Source organism: Limanda limanda, chromosome 12, assembly GCF_963576545.1.
Source record: "Limanda limanda chromosome 12, fLimLim1.1, whole genome shotgun sequence".
NCBI lineage: Eukaryota > Metazoa > Chordata > Actinopteri > Pleuronectiformes > Pleuronectidae > Limanda > Limanda limanda.
This window is the reverse complement of record NC_083647.1, coordinates 1426920-1447704: the sequence shown is the minus strand read 5'-3', so window position 1 is coordinate 1447704 and position 20785 is coordinate 1426920. Positions and strand designations below refer to the sequence as shown.

The 20785-nt window shown below is 39.8% G+C and overlaps 1 protein-coding gene across 1 annotated transcript; it reads left to right on the top strand.

Annotated features, from left to right (window-relative positions):
• Positions 1-5187: 5187 nt before the first annotated feature.
• Positions 5188-19258, top strand: ism2a (isthmin 2a). Its single transcript, XM_061083178.1, has 6 exons — positions 5188-5313; positions 8485-8733; positions 11539-11839; positions 14674-14808; positions 16604-16672; positions 17961-19258. Exons 1-6 carry the CDS (start codon positions 5188-5190, stop codon positions 18476-18478), a joined length of 1398 nt encoding a protein of 465 aa, XP_060939161.1. The 3' UTR covers positions 18479-19258.
• The last annotated feature ends 1527 nt before the right edge of the window (positions 19259-20785 follow it).

Sequence of the window (20785 nt, the reverse complement as noted above, 5' to 3'; positions counted from 1 at the left end):
TTTCTAGTGCCACCGCCCTGTTTTGTCCTCACCTGTTTGGCTCATTTACCATCATCATGAATCCATCCTATCTCTACATTTTGTGTAGTTTTTAGCTTCTTTGTGTCTGTTGTTCTTGTGTCTTCCTGTAATGTCTTCTCCTTCGTGCTTTCCTTTCTGAATCATTTTCTCACGAAGTCTCTCCAAAAGCCCTTGCTTTCGTTTGGGGAGGGACTTTTTACTTCTGCAGAAATTGAAGACAGCAATTCGGTCACCGTAGGAAGGAATGTAATTTTCCAGAGTTGCATCATCAATGAGTACAATGACATCATAGTGGATCTGCACAGAGGAGGACATAAAATAAGAGACAATGATTTTTTTTCAATGTGCACATGCAAAAATGTTCAAGTGATATTACATGCTCTCACTGTCACACAGATTCCAGAGATGTTGCCTGCAATCATCTAGTTTACTGTATTCTGGACCCTTTCCATGCATGTAGGAAAAGCCTTTGCGTTGACTTAAGTGAAACTAGTGCTACTAAACATCTGTCAGACTTGAGAGAATGGGATGAATAGAGCTGGTTAAATCATTATCTATACATCTAACCCTTGTAAGCACCGTTGTGTTTATGGTTCAAACAATAAATCAACAGGCTAATTGATCCTAGGGAGTGCAATGCCTGCACATGAATCTTGTCTGTCTATTTCGCGCGTTTGCATTTGTGTACTCGGGAAAGTGGGAAAGTAGTAGCCTATGTTGTGTTGCTCTGAGCCCCGAAGTTGGTTCGCTACAGGCACCAATACTTCTGACTTTAAACTCAGAATTCTGAGAAAAAAGTCAGAATTCTGAGAAAAAAGTCAGAATTCTGAGATTAAAGTCAGAATTCTGAGTTTAAACTCAGAACTCACTTGTTTTTTCCACAGTGGCCCTAATCCTCTTCCGTAGAAAAGCAATTAGACACAGATGACATTAATGCTCTGTCATTAAGATTTGTTCTGAATGACAGAATATAATGCTTTCAGGTGGTAGGTTGAGGAAACAGATGAAAAGCATGTAGTTTATGTGGTTTTATCCTGGTGTTGGCCTCCTTCACTAACAGTTCCTTTTCTTGGTTTGTTATATTGTGACAGATATTGAGATTTATTTGCCAATACAACAGCATTCACCTTCCCTGGAGACCATTGCTACATTTAAACTGCATTTCATAGTAGCCTATAGCAGTTCTAGGCTGCTCACAAATGTTTATTTTCATTAACCACAGTAATTTCAGTAGCCTACACAGAGCGGTCCAAATCATTCATTTTCACATGATGCATGCAGTTTCACTTGGCAGTTAAGTTTTAACCTCAACATTAAGGTTAACATTTGCAGTACATATACACATATGCTGAAGGTATATCTTAGGAGGTTGAGTGGTTCTGATGGAAGTGGTCATTCAGGAGCAAGGGTCTGCAGGAATTCCTTTTGAAACTCATGACAAGGCATTCATACTCAGACTGCAGACTCAGACTTTTTCCTGGATTAAAATCAGTACCAAAAATAATATTATACACAAATGTCTGAGTGTTAATGGGACTGTGTTTGCATCTTACAGTCTGGCTAATAAACTGCCCTTGACAATATGAGCATGCTACCAGTGACACAAGAACATCCAGTCATCAAACAGTGTGTCTGCTTCAGTACTGAAGCAGCAGCTGCAATAAAGTAGCAGCATCTCCATCAGTGAAATGCGTTATTGAAAGCATTTAATTGCAGCTCACTTGGTAGTGCTGATGCCCCATAAGCAGAGGCTATATAATCCTTGCTGCAGCAGCCCTAAATTCAAGTCCAACTCTTTGCTCTGCATATTATTCACCCTCTCAAGCTTTCCCCTTTCCCTATGTCTCTCCAGATGTCCTTTCAAAATAAATGTTACCATCTAGGTAATTACAGTAATTGTGGTTATTTTCAATGAAAATATTAGTCAATTAACAAATTAATTCTGGTAAAATTACAAATTAAATAGTTATTTTACTATTAATTTCTCAGTAATTTTAAATGATTTCTTATTTTTTTTTTATAGGTTTAAAGTTGAATTTAACAGTTTACTCCCTTAAATAACAGGCAAATATTTGTGAAATTACGATACATTTGTGAACGTATTTTAACAATAAATATGTGTATTTCTATTTGGGTTTTTTTTGTAAAAAAACAGAAATATCGTGGGTTTTCACAGTTACAGTAATTTTTTTTTATTATTTTACATTTGACATGTAAAATCATAAATTTAATGGTATTTTAAAAATACAGAAAAAATCTGTAAAATAAAAAGTAAAGTTCTGTTGTATTACTTTTTTTTTCCTGTGTGGGCATAATATGTCCCCTTTAATATATATCACTTTCTGCTTTTTAAGAAATAATGTACAACTGCAGCACTTTGTTAAATATCAGCAGCAAACTGCATTGGTATCCACAATCCAGTACGTGAGCAGATCTCATCAGCTGATGACCTCTTATTCTTTCAATTTGCAAAGCTTATATTGTCCGCTCTTTATAGCTGCTTATGGCTGCCTCCTCTTCCTGCTTTCACTACAGATCCTCTTTGCAAACTGTGTCCACCGCAGCACCCAGTTTCAAGCTGAATCAGATTCATGCATGACTTATGCTGTCATTGATGGTGGCTCTGTTCTGTGCCAGGGTTTTTTAACTTTAACTTTCCATGAAGCTTAGGCTTTCCACCTATGATGTTGAAGGGCAGGTTCCAGAAGATAACCTGATGCCTAGATTTAGACTAAAGAAATTTTGCATTGGCACGTGTTATGTTCTTGTTATCAGTATATATGCGTATCTGTGTATATATATATATATATCCTTTATTTAAATTGTAGGCATGTGAACTCTCAACCCATTGGGGGGAAGGTGCATCCCAGACTGCAGGGGTCACCATTGACCAAGTTTTTGATTTCTATGTCTCCTTTGACTTGCTACAGACCTTCAGGATGATATTAGGTAATTATGCACATAAACACCAGAGGAAACTGGCAACAAAATATGTATTGTGCTTAAGGTACAGCTATGTATATACCCTTGTTGCCAGTGCCTCTGTCTTTCCTTTGGCTCTGCACTCTTAACCTTGTTGGAAATCATGAGGAGAAGCATCATGGTAGTTTGCTACCCCTAACTCTGTTTTACAGCAACTGAATCCAATTCTATTATCTTTAACCCTATTAAATCTGCTATAACAACTTAGTTTGTCTATGAATGATTCCATTCTTATTTCTCTCTGCAGCTCCCACAATAGAATGACACAAATAGACAGAGCATAGTGAAACTCACTTGTTCTTGTTAGCATACTAAACATTTGGATATGTTTTGAGTAGTTTTACTCATATAAAAGTAATACCTCTTGAGGGAAACAAAAAGAGAATGCAAGGGTGAAAGCTAACCATGTGTATATCTGTCCGTCAGTGATGTGAAAGGCCGAAAGTTTTGGGTACCTATTAGTCACTTCACAGATCACGGCTCAATGATGTGTCTGTGGACAGTCGCTCAATTTCACTGTATGTTGTGCATCGGCATTTGGTAACATAGAAAATGTCTTTTTACATTGGGTAATATAGCATATAACTAACTAAACGTTGGCAATGGCAAAAATTACAGTCTGTAGCATATGCAGTGAGATGTGGCATAATATTTTCTGAAAAAAAGCATTCATATGTTGCAACACTCCATGTCTGAAATAACCTGATGATAATCTAACTGATCCCAAAGAGGGGCTCATTAAATGCAGTTTGAACACTTTTGCTTGACAAACATACACACACATGGTCTCAGTCAAAAGAGGAAGTGAGGAGGAACCCTAATTTGAAAAAGAAACAGTCCCAACATCTGGAAGCTCTTTCACCCTTTGACCCCATTCCTTGCTCCATTCCTCCTCTGTGTCTCCTCCACCTCACCACAGGTTTTCTTGAACTGTGTCTGGAAGGAGTTAGGTGTAAGGTCCATGCTCAAAATAGTCCTCATACAAAACATTTTATCAAAGTACATGTTAATGTTCGTGTTTGGACAGAGAAGAGGAGCAGAGGCAAAAGGTGGTTTTAATGGTTCAATGCAAAACTAGCAACAAAGACTGAATATGGTTACAGTGAAGTGAATGTCCACAAAGTAGAGTCCGACCAGAGTTGTCTCCAAAGTTCCGATCCACTGTTTGGGGTTTTGGGCTGAAGCAAAGACTATCAGAAGTCCAACTTGATATGACATAAGTTATGCAAGACAAGGGTCTCTATAGAACAATGAACTGAAAGCATCTTGATTGTTTGCTTTGAATTAATTTAAGGATAATAATAAGTTTTTTTTCAGACCACCCAATTTCTTTTTGGTCGATCTAAATTTCCTTTATTAAAATACTTATTGTTGGATGGACTTGATTTTACTATTAACTGTACTACCTCTCTGATTAAAACGACATTTTATTGATTAAAATATATCTTTTAAATTTTAAATTTAATTTTTGTCTTTGTGGAAAATGCAATATTACTACCACAGGTGGTTAATAATTCAAGGCCAAGGTCTTTGAAATTATTAAATTTATTGACTAGCTTTTTTGCTTGTTTTTATTAGACTGCCTGCTCTTTTGATTAACCTTTGTGTTTTACTACAGTTATTTTGGTTAAACTACATTTTATGCTGAATAAAAATCGTTTTATTTTGATCAATTGCAATTTATTGATTATCGAAGATGGTTAGCAGTTTATATAATCAATAACATACTAGAATGTGTTCATGATACTTAATGTAAACGTTCTTTGTTTATATGTGACTTTTTTTTCCTCCCTCTGTTGCGTCATCCATGGGAGAGGGGAGGGTTTCTCCTTCAAGCTGGAGTGTAACTGACTGTGTGTCACTTCACCAGAGGTGGACGTACTTTTCTTTTCGCTCAGTGGGTTGGAGGTTGCATTAGACCACTGACAATCGTTTCACTTAACTACACTTTCTTAGTATCAATGAACGTACCAATACTAGAGATCGGATGCCGAGGATTACTTTGGGAGCAAGCCACTCGGCACAGAGCGCACGGAGAGGACGCACACGCGTACTGTTTTAGTGTTTTATTTTCCTCTCGGCTCACTGACATGGTTTGAGCTCTGCTCTTGTTGCTGAGGACTGAGTCTGAAGGTGTCCGCATCCTGTCTTTTTGGAGAAGATCAGCTCAGAGTCCCAGGGAAGATGCAGTGGGTGGAAGTGTCGCATCTGTGGCTGCTGCTGGTCACTGTGGTGTCGGTCAGCGGATTTCCTACCAAATTACAGAGGACTTCAGTCAGAGACAGAAACACTTCAGCGTCTCCTGCTAAGGTAAACTACTCTACTATCTTCCCTGTTGTCCACAACATAGGGGGTAAAGATAAGCGTGGGGAAAGTTTAACAACTTGAAGGTTGTGATCAAATGTTTGTCATAGAGATATCATATTGCCACGTTATGATCCACATTTTGATTTCAGGTTAAAAATCTTTGATGATCAATAAAGGCTATCAGAGTTGCATTTAATGTTGAGTTTCATAAACCTTTAATAAGTATTGTAGATGGTGTGATGTAACTTTTGTTTGTTCACAATATGCACCTTTTTACAAACGGATGGCTACATTTTAAACAATGACTAATTAAAATTGCCCCTAAGGCAGGAATCACTCTCCCAACAGTAGGCTATCATACATTGTGCTGCATTCAATTCATATCAATTCTATCCATTTTCACTCAATTGACTTGTAAGTCATCAAGTCACAACATGCATTATCTCATGGAAGTATAACACTTGGTGATATATTGCCTCAACAAGGAGCAATTGTGTAACGGTATGCCAATAATAATAGTAATACCCATAAGTCTAATGGTGTTACCACTAAAAGAGAAATAGGGCAGAGAGGAAAAGCACAAACTAAATCTGTATCTCCAAAATGTCTTCCCTCTGTGTCTGTCTTTAAGTCTGATTGTGTACTGGGGCAGCTGTAGCTCAGGGGTTAGAGCGGGGTCCTCCTCTAACCAGAGGGTTGGTGATTCTAACCATAGACTGTAGATTCTAACACAGTCTTCCCCAGTCTTCCCCATATACTGAGACCCAAATTGCTCCTGGTGGCTGTGCTGTTCTCATAGAGAAAGGGCTAAAAGCAAGCAGGACTTATTCACATTTCCTCACATTTACTTTTTTGCACATTCCTCACACTCAAATTATATTTGAACCTATCCTTTGATTTTGTTCTTTTTTATTAATTTAGAAACAGGAATATTATCTGTATTTTGTCTCCTTTTTGTTTTGTCTGGGACCAATAAGAACATGATTACATTTCAAAAGAAATTGAATTTGTTTCACCCCAAAAATGCTACGAATGGAAAAAAATAAGCAGATTTAGTTGACTGGGCCTATACAAGAGGTGAACAACTACTCAAAGATACCGCTAAAAGTATGTGTTGAATCTTTATCTCAGTATTATTTATACATTTTTAGAAAGGGTGAATGAGACCAAAGCGGTGTAAATAGTTATTTTTATTTGCAGCTTTTTCGAATTTGTGCAGATTTTGTCCTAAAACTGTCTGGCCACAAAAGCAACACAAAATAGGATATGGGGACATGTATTAGGCAGCAACTATAACATCTAGAAAAACTACTTCCTTGTGATGTCTGATATTAATTTTCTGAAATACATAAACACATCTTCCGTGTTAAAAAAAGGCTACAGCTAACATAAGCTAAAATAAGGCCATGCTAACAGTTAGCTAAGTTGTATTTTAAGGTAAGGAAGTTGAAACAAAGCTGTCAAATCTTGATGAAAAATGGAGTGACGCCTGCAAGCTAGTTCAGGCAACCAACTCGAGCTGGGCTGCTCCAATCATGTGACATACATCCTGTGACATAACTCACTCTCCATAACCATCTATAATACACACCGACTTTATCGGGTGATCTTTTTAAGCAGAGAGAAATGTCCCATCATCCCTTTTGCTCGCACTGCGGCTGCAGCATTGCTACCAGTTGCTTCAGCCCCTCCAACCCCCTAGCATCAGCCTGTAGGCTCCGACGGGGGGTTACAAGTATTTGCTCATCACTCCCATCATCCCTGTGTAATCATATGGGGGAGTGATTAAGTTTGAGCCTAGACGCCAAACACTTAACCTGTTCTACTGCTGCAATAAACATTTGAACATGAGTTATCTGACTGAAATGGGATTGGTGTTTGTCCTGGTATGTTGATGAAGTCACGGCTTTCGGTATTGTCTTGAAATTTTATATTTTTTCCTGTTTCCATGCCAACGAGTTTGACCAAATTAAGAGTAGACTGTCAGCTGACTCAGCTCTGAATTTTTTAACAGTCAGCAAAGAAAATATAGCACACAGCATCCTGTGTACACGGTATGTATATGAAGGGATTCACTTGACTGGCACTGAATTACTGGATCACCCAATATTCAACACCCATGTCGATGTCGGAGGGATATGTCATCTCCTGATGACCTTATTCACTATACTGTTCAAGTATATTCATATGAATATGACATGAATATGTTAAAGTTCTTGAGAATTTTATGGAGTGATAAACCACAATCCGCTGATCATTTCTCATTAAAAGTCAACATCGTATTGTATCATCTACCCTCTGATACTTAGGAATAAACACAAAGTGCAGCTGAGGATGATGAAAAATTAGTTGACCACCAAAATCATCAGGATTAACTCTAGAACCATAGATGTCGGTTCCAGAAGTTATTCTTCTCATGGAGAAGAGTGCCGCACATAGATACACAGTATGAAGGTGTGTGTGTGAATGTAAAACTGAACTGTAAAGCGCCTTGAGTGGTCATCAAGACCAGGAAGGCGCTTTATAAATACAGACAGTAATATAAATTGCTGTGTACATTCTCATGTCTGGAACCATTGTACTTGCATGGCTAAAAGAGGAGAGATAACGGGCCTGGTAACAGATTCATCAACCTCAAAGCGTTTTCAGAAATTAAACTGACACTCAGAATCCATCCAGAGGTGTGAGGCAAAACTATTCCCAAGCTACTATCCAAAAGGCTAAAATTACTTTGCAGGATATCTGAACGACAACTAAATGAGTTAATATAAAAAATGACAGGAGTCAGGAAGAAGAGAAACATCCAATGTAGTGTCAGAAACATCCCACACACACACCCACAAACCCTTCCTTGCACAACCAAAATTGCAACTTAAATGTGTGGCCGAACATGCTGATATCCAGCTTGATGTTCATTCCTTAGGTTTCACATCAAATCTGTCGTTAGTGTATAATAGTTTGGGCAAAAATACAGTGAACTGACTGTATTTTAACTGCATAGTTTCTGACCAGGGGCATTTTGACAATGTTTTAACCCACACATACATTATTTGTGTGTGCTGGTAGGCCAAACAATAAATGGTCATTGTTTCTTTATATTGCTCATTACTTGTGCAATTACAGTGATGTTGAATCTAATCTGGATATTTAAAAAATTACTTTATCTGCTCCCAGGTGATAGCAAAGCAGAGCCATGGCGATGATCATCAGACTCTTCAAGAGCTGCAACAAGAGAACCTGCTCCAGACACTGCCCTCCAGTCCCTCTTCCCACAGGTCCAGACACCGTTGGTCCCAACACCTTCACCAGGGTGTCCTTCCCCCTCCTGAACCTGAGGAGGACACTGATTCATTCATCCTGGACCTTAGGAACTTCCCAGAGCTGTCCAATGCAGACATAAGTTCACAGAACCCTAATATCCAGGTAGTCAATGTGGGGGGAGGTCAGAATTTCTTGAAGTTATTGTATTATTGGAAAGAGGTTAGGTCACTGTTCTCATAGCTGGAAGGGTTCATATAATCTGTAAAGTGTATAGAAACTGATCACAGGAGGTGTGGGTGACTGAGCCCGTGATGACTCTCTCATCAGTTTCTCTCTCCACTCCATCGGTCTTTCTCTCCCTCCACACATCCCATCACTGGGTACAGCTGGTTTGAGTCAGGACTGCTTCTTAAGTTACCATAAACAGGACCCTTAACAGTTGGGTGCTCCAACCCATCCATGAGCCTGAGACATCTACACAAGATTTCAAAAAGAAAGGAAATGTGGGGAAAGTGAAAATATAAAACACATGACAGCCAAATATAAAAGGTCAAAAAGTATTTTTTTCACTTTTGACTGTGAGGCAATTTAGATTACTGTCTGTATTTATATAGCGCCTTCCTGGTCTTGATGACCACTCAAGGCGCTTTACAGTTCAGTTTTACATTCATCCATTCACACACACACACACACCTTCATACTGTGTATCTATGTGCAGCATAAAAATGCATTAGAGAATGTGTTACAGAAATTTTTAGACTTAATGAGGAATTCCATGAGGTCACTTATTCAGGTATGATGTAATACTTATTGTTTCTGACTGAGTGTCATATCGTACCCTCCTGGATTCAGTTGAGAGTAGAACAGTTTAACTCATATTACAGTACATATACAAGATACTTGAGTTGATATTTGTCCTATCTTACTCCTGGTGCCAAGCAGTAGAAAACAGCACCAGATGTGACGCAACTGTCTTTGCAAGTTTCATACTTACAAAGTTATCATTATCATGTCCAGCTCCCACATTAATAGCTAATGAAATTCAGCATACCCCCTCTGCTACAGACGCCCCACAGACTGATCAGAGAACGTATTGGTGGTACTTTGTTATCATGATGCAGTAGAAAGTGATTCCAATTTTGACCACCAAAACCTGGTCTGAAGTTTGTGATGCAGTATTTCAAATTATCAAAATAATGTGCGCATACACTCAGAGATGATCTGGTCGGAGCAATACAACACAGTGCAACCTTACCTGCCTTTTCAAGGGAATGGAGATGGCACTCTGAATGGTGTTTTGCATGTTACTCCCAAAGCATAATCCCTTCAAACCGTTTTCCTGGCACTTTACCACTCCCGCTGTTAAAAGACTATTACGTATTATATTATTATGTTCATCATTTTGATTTGGGTTTTTACTTGAACAGGTTTATATGCCCTTATGTTCAGAAAACATGTGACTTTCCTCAAAGTACCCCCATCCTCTCTGTTCCGTGCTATTCAGCATCTCGTTTGAATCTCCGTCTACGTTTTCTTTATAAACAGTTGCAGTTGGAAACATAAGCAACCTGGGTTTTGTCTAGACCTGTGTGTTTGTTTGTGTGTGTGTGTGTGTGTGTGTGTGTGTGTGTGTGTGTGTGTGTGTGTGTGTGTGTGTGTGTGTGTGTGTGTGTGTGTGTGTGTGTGTGTGTGTGTGTGTGTGTGTGTGTGTGTGTGTGTGTGTGTGTGTGTGTAACAGAGAGAGAGAGAGAGAGAAAGTCAGAATTGGCTATCACATCATCTTTCTATCTCGATACATTTTTCATCCAACCTCTCAGTCCCTTCCTCCACTGCACAATACCCCTCTTTCATAAAATGGGAGAATACCTCAATCTGATCTTTAAATAAACAGGTTTCTCCTGCAGCAGTGTCATCATGCAACCCCATCATATCAGACAGCCTCTGTACCAACACGTTTGTAATTTAACATTCTTTGTCTTACAGAATACAATTTTATTTTACTGGGATATTTGAAATTTAGTCATTTATAACCAGCTTGCTAAAAAATCCTTCAGTGCAGCTTTTAAACCAAATCTTGACTCTATTGTTAAGTGTTACGCTATAGTTGGAGTTCAGAGGGTCTGACCAGAGAGACTGTACGACAACAGATGGGTGGCTGCTTCATCTTCTCTAGCATTGAGTATCACACTATTTCGTGAGTGTTGCTGTTTTACAGTTTTATATGAATTACTGTATAGGGCCATTGACGGCAATTAACTACTAAAGAAAGTTAGAGCAGCAATTTAGTTTGATGATCTTGCTGTTTGCTGAGGTTGATGGTTACTGTAGCAATTTAATGTTATGCCTCTGAAGTGAGTTGTTGAGTGTTTATTAGTGGAGATGATGTCGTACGAAGATTTTTTTTTTCCAAGCTTGTGCATAGTCACTGCATTCTACAAGCATAGACCCTGTTCAGACCTAGTATTGACATCCATCCTGAGAGATTGGCTCAGAATTGGCCAGTCCTTAGTAAGTGTGTTCACACCTGGTATCAAAATGTGTCCTGAATGTGTCTCCTGTGACCACTAAACATGTATGTAATTTGTTAGTTAAAACCAAATGATGTTGTTTTGACCCAGTCTTAGTTTATAGATGTATCCGATGTCACTGTTTGTGAGTGTCTGTGTGTCAGCATGAGAGAGAGAGAGGAGTCAGGAGACGCTGAACGAATCTCGTGCAGCTGCAGTGATGAAAGATTTCACCACTTTAAGAAAAGTATCAGTCAGGGTATGGACACAGATAAGAGTAACAAAAGGTTTAGTTCATAGTGGAACTGCAGCAGGTCAGAGGACGTCAACTGAGTCAGAGGTCCTTCATCAGAGCTGTCCTCTTGTAATCGGATCACTACAAACCACATGTTAATAATAACAGGTGTATAAGGTGTCACACACTGCATTCACGGCTCTAAGTATTTTGTGTTTCTCCCAGGTGACCATCGAGGTGGTGGACGACAGCCAGACTGGGATGGAGGTGGAGATGGACCTGGCCAAGGAGGGTCAGCGTAATGACTGGTCAGTGTCCTCCTCAGAGTGGGCCAACAGCCACAAGAAGCTATTCTGGCCACTCTTCTGGGAGTACCCGGAGCAGTCGGAGAATGGGCTGGGAACAGCCAGTTCGGAGGAGCAGTCTGAGGACTACAACTATGACCCAGATGAGCTCATCCTCAGTGGAGTTGAGGGGGATGGAGGTGGTCACTGGAACAAAGACTGGCATGCCAAGGATAATTATGGTAAGAATGTTGTTTTACATGCCATATTATGTATTTACTTTACATTAGGCTGGACGGTATAGTGAAAATATGTTTTACAATAAACTTATAACCGTTAAACTTAACATTTCTGATGCCTCATTACATGATTTTGGCTCAGTTGGGAAATTGTTGGAAGTTGGAAGGTTTATAAACGTCTGAGTATGAGCCAGTCTCATAGCTGGACATCTGGGGGTTAATCATCATCATCATCATCACAAACTCTCTCTGATAAGGAAGGCCACAAGATGTGGGTGAAAGCCCCAGAAAAAGCTCAGTCTCAGCTTCATATTGGCTGAGTGTAAGGCATACTGTTTTTGTACATATAGGCACATAGACACAAACAAGCAAACACACACACACACACACACACACACACACACACACACACACACACACACACACACACAGACAGACACACACACACACACACACACACACACACACACACAAACAGATACAAACACATACACACACACACACACACACTCTGTCTGTCTGTCTGTCTGTCTGACATGACATGCAAAGTTTGGTAATCTGAAGAGCCTTATTAAACACACCATCTACTGACAGCACAGTAGACACATTTTTGTTTATTTTTCATTATGTATATTTTTTTGTTTGTTTGGGAGTGACAATCAGTAAGGTCTGCTGTTCAGGGAAAATATGCATATGTGGTATGCACCCTAATGCTCGGGCCACACTGGCTGCGTGAGCGCCGTGGATTTTCTATAGAATTGAGGTCTTGCCTATTTTGTCCACGTACCACACGCAGTTCACAGTCGTATAGACTGTTTCAATGTCTATCTGTCACAACATCAATATTTGAAAACTTCCTGTACCCCTTTCAAAGTAACACCCCTCTAGTGTTTGTGTTGATTTATTTTAACAAGGCTTTTATTGTTATTGCAGCATAGGAAGATGCATTTAGTTGCATATATAGCTATGCTTTTATTTGAGGAATAACAAAAGCCATGCCAGAAACCTCACGTTGAAACTCCTCTGCAGGCATGTTGCCGAAACAGAGCCTTTGTGAACAACAAACACTAGCGAGACGCCACAGAGCCACGGCGCAGTAATCACGCACTGCTAACACAGGCAGTGTGGCCCTCTCTCTCTCTCTCTCTCTCTCTCTCGCTCTCTCTTTCTATTAACCAATTAAGTCGGTCTTAGTCATTACGTATTATCAGTTTTTCTTAGAATCCAATACATAATGAAACAAAGCTTATCAGAAACATGAACTCCTCAGTGACTGATGGATTTCTTGGGCTTCGCTCTTGGGGAGGAACTGTCATGTCTATAACCTTAACAATTTGGTCATCAGGTTGCCCTCTACACATTTTATTCAATGAACCCAAATAAGCACAGAGCTGGAGCCACTAGACTTGCTATCTGACACCCAGTACAAAGTGTTTTTACTCTTTCAGACCAGGGAGCTTTGTTCTGTTCACACACTTTCACTTTGTGCAGAGATGCAGTCTCTCTTCCTACCTGAAAAATCCCCCTTATAATATCAATCTGCCAAACTGCAAGCTCACCTGGCTTGTTAAAGGAGTACAGATGGTAGATTGATTGGTTTGTTGCATTTTACACCCAAAATAAACCTGTAAAAGTGACAAGCATAATAACCAAATATATTGAGAAACGGGCTGCAGTGGTAAAAAAGGGTGGGTGAACTATTATTTCTGGGTAAAACTCTCACGCCGTTGCTAAAAAGGTGTATGAACTTTGTACATGTCACATAAAACACTAGGAGACTAGAACAAAGTACAGTTACTCTATACTGCAATTGAGCTCATCAAACTTCACACAGGCATGTTGTGAATCTTAATAACTGATACAAAAATAATAGACATTTACCATTTGCAACCTTTGTTAGCCATGTTTTTTTTGCGGGATGTTTGAAAGAGGGACGGATCTTCATCCCTGTTTCTGTGCGTTTCAATGCTCCTGCACTCAATCTTTGATGACATCACTGGCAAAGTTTCTAACTTTCCCCAACCATTGGATTGTATGTGCGCATGTTTTATATCTTAGTATGATTAAGATCCTATTTGCGTCTCTCTCTCTCTCTCTCACACACACACACACACACACACACACACACACACACACACACACACACACACACACACACACACACACACACACACACACACACACACACACACACAGACACACACACACACACACACACAGCGGAGCAGTGGAGAGACAGGTGAATGTAAGACAACGATTTCTACATTATTATTAATTATGATAAGTAGAACCAATTGAACCATACCATGCGAAAAAAATTTCCATTAAACCAGAAAACGGGCCAGTGATGTTGATAGCTGGTGAAAATGTGTTGCACATATAATGTACAGTACAGTGAAGTTTTCATGATTGCAGGGTTTTATAAGAGCTGGGGGATGTGCAGTGTTGTCACTGTGAGGCTGTTCGCCTTCAGCAGACTGTCTGAGGGCAAACCCCACCAGTCCGATTACACACAAACTCATAGTTTAATGTGCTTACACTCCAACTGACTCTTTTCACCCTCATTCATAAACACTTGCTGGCTGTAGTTCTTGTCTGATAATTAGCACGGTGATGACTTGACCATGACTTGGCCCCAAAATATGCAATTTAGTGACTGTTAAATTTTAAACTTAACTGTTTAAAACTTTGTTACTGCATAACACGCATACACCAGCTGGGCGAGGAATTCACAAGACTAACTTCAAAGCCCACTCTTAATATATTAGTCCATAGTTGTGCTTTTCTTCCCTCTGCGCTGTCTGCCCTCCATCCATCTTTTCCCCCTGTGTTTTCAGAGTATGAGGAGGAGTGGAGCCACTGGGCGTCCTGCAGCGTTACTTGTGGACATGGCACTCAGAAACGCACCCGTTCCTGTGGCTATGCATGCACTGCGACTGAGTCACGCACTTGTGACCTGGAGAGTTGTGCTGGTAAGAAGCAGAAACTCGGATGTGGCAAGACTTGTTTAATAAATAACCACTATTAAGGAAGGTATTTTGATCTCAAACATGACATAATACTAAACCTCATCAGTCATCAATTTAAAACCTAAAAATCAGCCCTCTTGTATTTGCAGATCTGACAAGAAGTGAGGAAAGTTTTTTAAAGTTATCGAGTTACTGGAATATGTGCAGTATAGGGGCAAGTCATTTTTATTTTACATTTTAAAAGAGAAACAGCAGGAACACAAGTAAAGCCAGTGTTCCCTAGTTTTAATCAGCAATATTGAAAGTACTTTGTATGATTGGGTGTCAGCCTTATGTTAATGTTTGATTTTATTACATTTGAAGACCTAATACCTAAGCCTAAAGATTTCCAAAAGAATACTAAAGACTAAACTCTTAGTGGCCAATGTATAGAACAGCCTACCAGTTACAAATAAATAAATAAAATAATAAAAGAGCACTATAGGTGCCACTTGCATGAACAGACCTTGTGATGAGCTGCAAAAATCAAATAGCATGTCAATGCATATGTACATGTACACAATGAACATAATAATGAAATCCTATTTACTCTCAATCTGGCCTGGCTATGTCCACGACTGCAAACGATGAGCACACACAAAAACACATGAGCAGTGTGTATGTAGAATGCTGTTGTATAAACAGATCATCTGCATCCAAGTCTGAAACACATAAAGCAACGCATTGCAAGGCAACGTTGTTCCCTCCATGAGATTGAATTGTAACAAACCAGTCATTTTTTGTACTCAGTTGTTTAAATTGAGCAAAGCCTTAGTGCGGGAAGGTCTTGAAGTAAAGTGAAGCCAAAATCCCAAACCTCAGCTGACAGCAGCAGATATCTATGAAAGCCCTGATGGCTCAGCTGATCCCCTCCTATACATTGAATTGGCAACACTCATTTTACGTGCGCTATTTAAGCTGCTTTACCCAGCCGAATCGTCTTGCTTCCATTGTAAGCCACTTCGGAACCCAGCTCCACCCGAACACCTCCTTTCATACTGAATCTGAGCTAATCATTGTACGTAATGTGCTGATCTCTTACCTGCTGCTCTCCTCCGCCGTGTCGCGCAGGGCAAAGCCAAGATAAGCCACCGCCTCCTTTCCGCCCCCCTGTTACTCAATTTTGCTGTTCACATCGGCTGGGATGGGCCGCGTAGCGCCGAGGGTGCCTCGTGCTCTACACCGATGGTTTCGCCTTCAAGTTCATTTTTTTGGATTCCCTTCTGATGTCCTGGAGTTTCAATTTCCCAGATTTTTCCCCTCACATTATGAAATTTCCCCATCTGCCCATCCACTACAAGTAGAGAGAGAAAGAGAGGGGTTGGGTGGGGTCTATGAAGACCATCATCATTTACCCCAAATCCCTACATTGAACACATTACATACAACAACAAGCGGAGTAGCAGAATCGCGGGATGACTGGCGCGGAGAAATGCGCGTCCGCTGTGTACAGCCAGGCGGCTGCGTGCTTGAGAATGGTGCAGCGCTTCTGCGTCCGGTGTGAACCCGGCCTCACTTTCCATGAAGGCTAATGGAGGTTAGAGAGGTGTGCTCTCCCTACTGCAGGCTTTACAGATATGCACCTGGAAGGGCAGGGAGGTCGCAGAACAGAGCCATACCGCTTACTTTTTTGAAATATACATATTATACATATACATATTTAGCATTCCTATGTAAGTGGAATTTCAGTGTGTGTCCTTTACTGTTTGTGGATGCTACCCTAACCCACTACCTTCCTTTATTTTCCTGTATCATGTAGACACTGTGGTTTCAGGGACTCCCCTGACACCCATCCAGACCACCAACAGTACAGATTTCTTGGACACAAGTATGTATGGCGTTTTAGTTTATTGTATATGTATTGAGCTATGCGTCCACGTGATATTAATTAGGTTGTGTTTTGGAGTGGTATTTGAAACATTACTCAGATTCAGTCAAAAACAGTGTGTAAGCCTGGACAAATATTTATAATTCCTCCTGTCCTGGCGCCATGAAACACAGATATTTAAAACATGTTTGATTGCTTTATAATTTCCATTTTATTGCTCTTCCTTCACTAAGAACCAGCCAGAGAATGCTATTCTTCTTTGAAACATAACAAAGCCGGCAACAGCGAAGGAGAACATGTTCCCATTTTCCCTCTCAATCCAGGCATCTACTGTTGAAAGCAAATAAACAAGGCCTTTCAATTTCACATATTTTCTTTCAAAATCACCCTTTCATGTTTTAGAACAGGAGTGTGAGTTTCAGATGACTGTTCTCAGAAAAAAGGAAGGGAGCTGCAAGATGCTGACTAAAGAAGGATACTAAGCTTGAAACACGTTGTTGTGTTTGTTTTCAAGAGTAGATGCTGAACCAAGCCTTTTATTGTGCCTTTATTTAAGCAGATTCAAATATTTTCCCCATCTCATTGCTCACTCCCCTCTTTCTGAAGACACTGATTGACCCATCAGAGAAGGCTGGAGATCAATCAAATCAATCAAAACAAGCCAGGATATTATGAGTTTCAATTTTTTTCTTGTCTTCTTTTTGGCTGTTAATATCTAACTCCTGGTGTGAAGCTATCAGCAGCGTGATAGTAGAAAGTATCTGGTTAAAGAGGCCACAACGTACTTGCATGAATATGATTGGACAATGATTTGAGTTAGCTGAGTAAGTCCCATTCCCTTTCCATACTCTTATTTTTCTGATATTCTCAGTTACACGTGGCATCTATTGCACTTCTGTTCGGCCTGGGACAGGGACCCTCACATGTGGCTCTCTCTGAGGTTTCTACGTATTTTCCCCCTGTTAATATATATGTTTTTTGGTAGTATTTGCTTACTCTATGTATCTGCTTATTCCATCCATATATTTCTACCATTTCTACAACATAATTGTGCTTCCTTATTATTGTTAAGAAGTCATTAGATGACCTTTCAAAGTGAAATGTTGTATCATGCACTTAGCATTGCATTACTTGCTGAATGTATATGGTAATTTATCACAACAAATCTTAAACAAGTGAAACTGGGCGCTATGTTTTACTGTATATGTTTCTGTAAGATCAACCAAATGTTTTTTCATTTTAGAAGACTAACAGATGAACCCTTTCTTTAAAAAACCCCACCCTCCAGATGTAGACAGCTGTGAGAAGTGGCTAAGCTGCAAGAATGACTTTCTTCAGAAGTACCTGAATCAAGTGCTCACTGAACTCCCCAGCTGCCCCTGCTCCTATCCCTCTGAGGCTGTTTACAATGCTGTCAACATCCATGACACTAAACTTCACAAAACCTACCGCTGGAGGGACGCAAGTGGACCCAAGGAACGCCTGGACATCTACAAACCATCAGCTAGATTCTGCATCCGCTCTATGCTGTCGTATGACAGTCCAACGTTAGCAGCACAGCACTGCTGTTATGATGATCAGATGCGACTGATAACACAAGGAAAAGGAGCTGGAGCTCCAAATTTGATCAGTACAGAGTTTTCTCCGGAGCTACATTACAAGGTGGATGTCCTGCCCTGGATTCTGTGCAAAGGGGACTGGAGTCGGTTTCACTCAGTAAGACCACCAAATAATGGGCTGGAATGTGCAGATAACCCTCCTGAACAAGTGTTTCAGATAGAACTAAAAGAAGCCCGGGAATACTGACATAATTTCTCCTGACCGTTGACACAAACCTTGATGAGCAGAAAAAACTGCAACTCCTGGCTGGTCAAATTTTGGGTAACTTCAGTTTAAAACAAAAAAGGACATAACTTTCAAATCATACGGAAATATGAATGGATGACATAGACAAGAAAGACTGGTGAAGCTTTTTTATTCGTATGTGTAGACTATTTGTTCAGAAATGAAATAACACTGGTGTTGGAACCATTGAAAGCGCAATGAAAATCAGTGTTAAATATGTAAATGTGAATATTATCAGCTAATCCCCTTCCATGTGAGTTGCTGCTTCTCTTTTTATGCCGATCTGAATGTCTATTGGTCATGTTTGTTTTTTGTGCACAGAGTGTGTGTATGAGTCTGTGTGTGTGTGTGAGTATGGAGGATAAGCTTATTTATTGGCCCCTTTACAATTTTACACAGATCAAAGTTTCTTGAAAGGAACTCCTGTTTCTATATAGGGAACAAATGTTCACCTTTACATTAAATATGATGCAAGTGGTACCAGTCTTTGAACATTTCTTCTTGTCTGAAAACTTGAAAAAACTTAAATTGTATCCCCATTGGATTTTGCTGCTAAATATTCCCAAATTAGTTATGACTAAACCTGCCTCTTAAGAACCAGTTTGCTTTTCCATGGGCTAGAGCCACCTTAGAGCCACATGATAACTTCTCCACATATGTCATTGTTTACATAACGGATTTCCCAGCAACACATATGCCGACTACAAGGTGGGGTTGGGTATCAGTGATTGGCTGGGTCCATTGTTGGTTGTGTTTTTTGGGGGGTGATTTGTAATTTTATTTTACTTGCTTAAGAATTCATTAAACTGTATAAATAATCAATAACCTGGCATTTACTATATGCTATATATATGTTTTATGTCATTCATTCAATCCATCCTGACTGCTGCTTGCTTACTTTTATTTATATTTCTTGCGCCAACAGACAGACACACACAGACACTGGCTCAGGTGATGTCTCTGACCTGCTACCCCTCTTCACTGCTCCTTCAGGGGGCTAAACCGACACATTTATGCACACGCTTTGCCAAGGTTCACCTCTGATCTCAACAAGTTTGAATTAGCCATCACAAACATTAACTGCAGACAAAATAGACCCTCTGTATTTACACTAAATACATGTTCAACGACAACAATGAATGTCTGTCGGACCTTAAAGAAGCAGACAGTCAGACACTGTACCGTTACCTCTACACTACAGGTGTAAGTGACTGGCTACTGCCAGCTTGGAGAACATTATGTACCGGTGTTTGGTCACCAAAGCCCAAAGTTTTTCTTTGGGTTAGTTGCAGTTATTGGTGCTTCAGCACTTAGCATTTGGAGCACTATTGTGAAGATAGCATTTCCAGTGGTTAACAGTAGTTGTTATATTCTGAGAGACACTAGCGGAGGTGTATGTTATATGAGGACACTTCTCAGGTCGTCCTCCCATTCCACGATTGAAGTAGAAGGCAGAGGAATTATTACAGTATATATTTTTATATGGTGATGTTTAAATCAGTATTATTAAAAATCGCTTCAAGAAGGATGATTAGCATAGCATATACTGTTTATTTATCAAATACATAGCCAGGCAGTGTATTTAATCTAGATTCTTTTTTACCACCGCACACACAGAATGTACAGTACAGCTAGTTGACCATGAAGAGATATTAGCAGAGTAAAATTATTTAACTTAACAATTAGTGACTTAACAGGTACTTTTTCTCTCTGTAATATTATATTTGAAATGTCAGTGTTTTCTGCTGGTGGGAAAATAATTTCACTATCACTTTAGGCTATCCAGCTCCCACAGCCAAGGCATTAAAGTGCATAGCTAGGTTAACCCAGTTTGACTGATGGCAGTGTATTTATTGGTGCACTGCGGGAACATGATTCAGGCATGCATGTAGAGAAATGTTGAGCATTGCCATGATCTGTTTCTTGTTTTTGTTTATCTCTTTTTTGTCAAAGAAAATAAACACAGGTTTTAAACTCCAATAACATCACTTTTCTTCTATGATCATATTATATTGGAGATTTCAGTTTTATTTCCTTGACGATTGTAGGTCACCACAATTTTTCTCAGGTAAACAATGACTTTGCCTTCACTTTCCAAATAGGACTTTGCATACATTGTATATAACTGCATCTTTCTGCATGCAGCTCAACGTGGCGAAGACGAGGGAGATGGTGGTGGACTTCAGGAGGAACAAGCCCCTGCCCTCTCCTGTCTGCATCAGTGGGACGGATGTGGAGGTGGTGTCGGCATACAAGTACCTGGGTGTC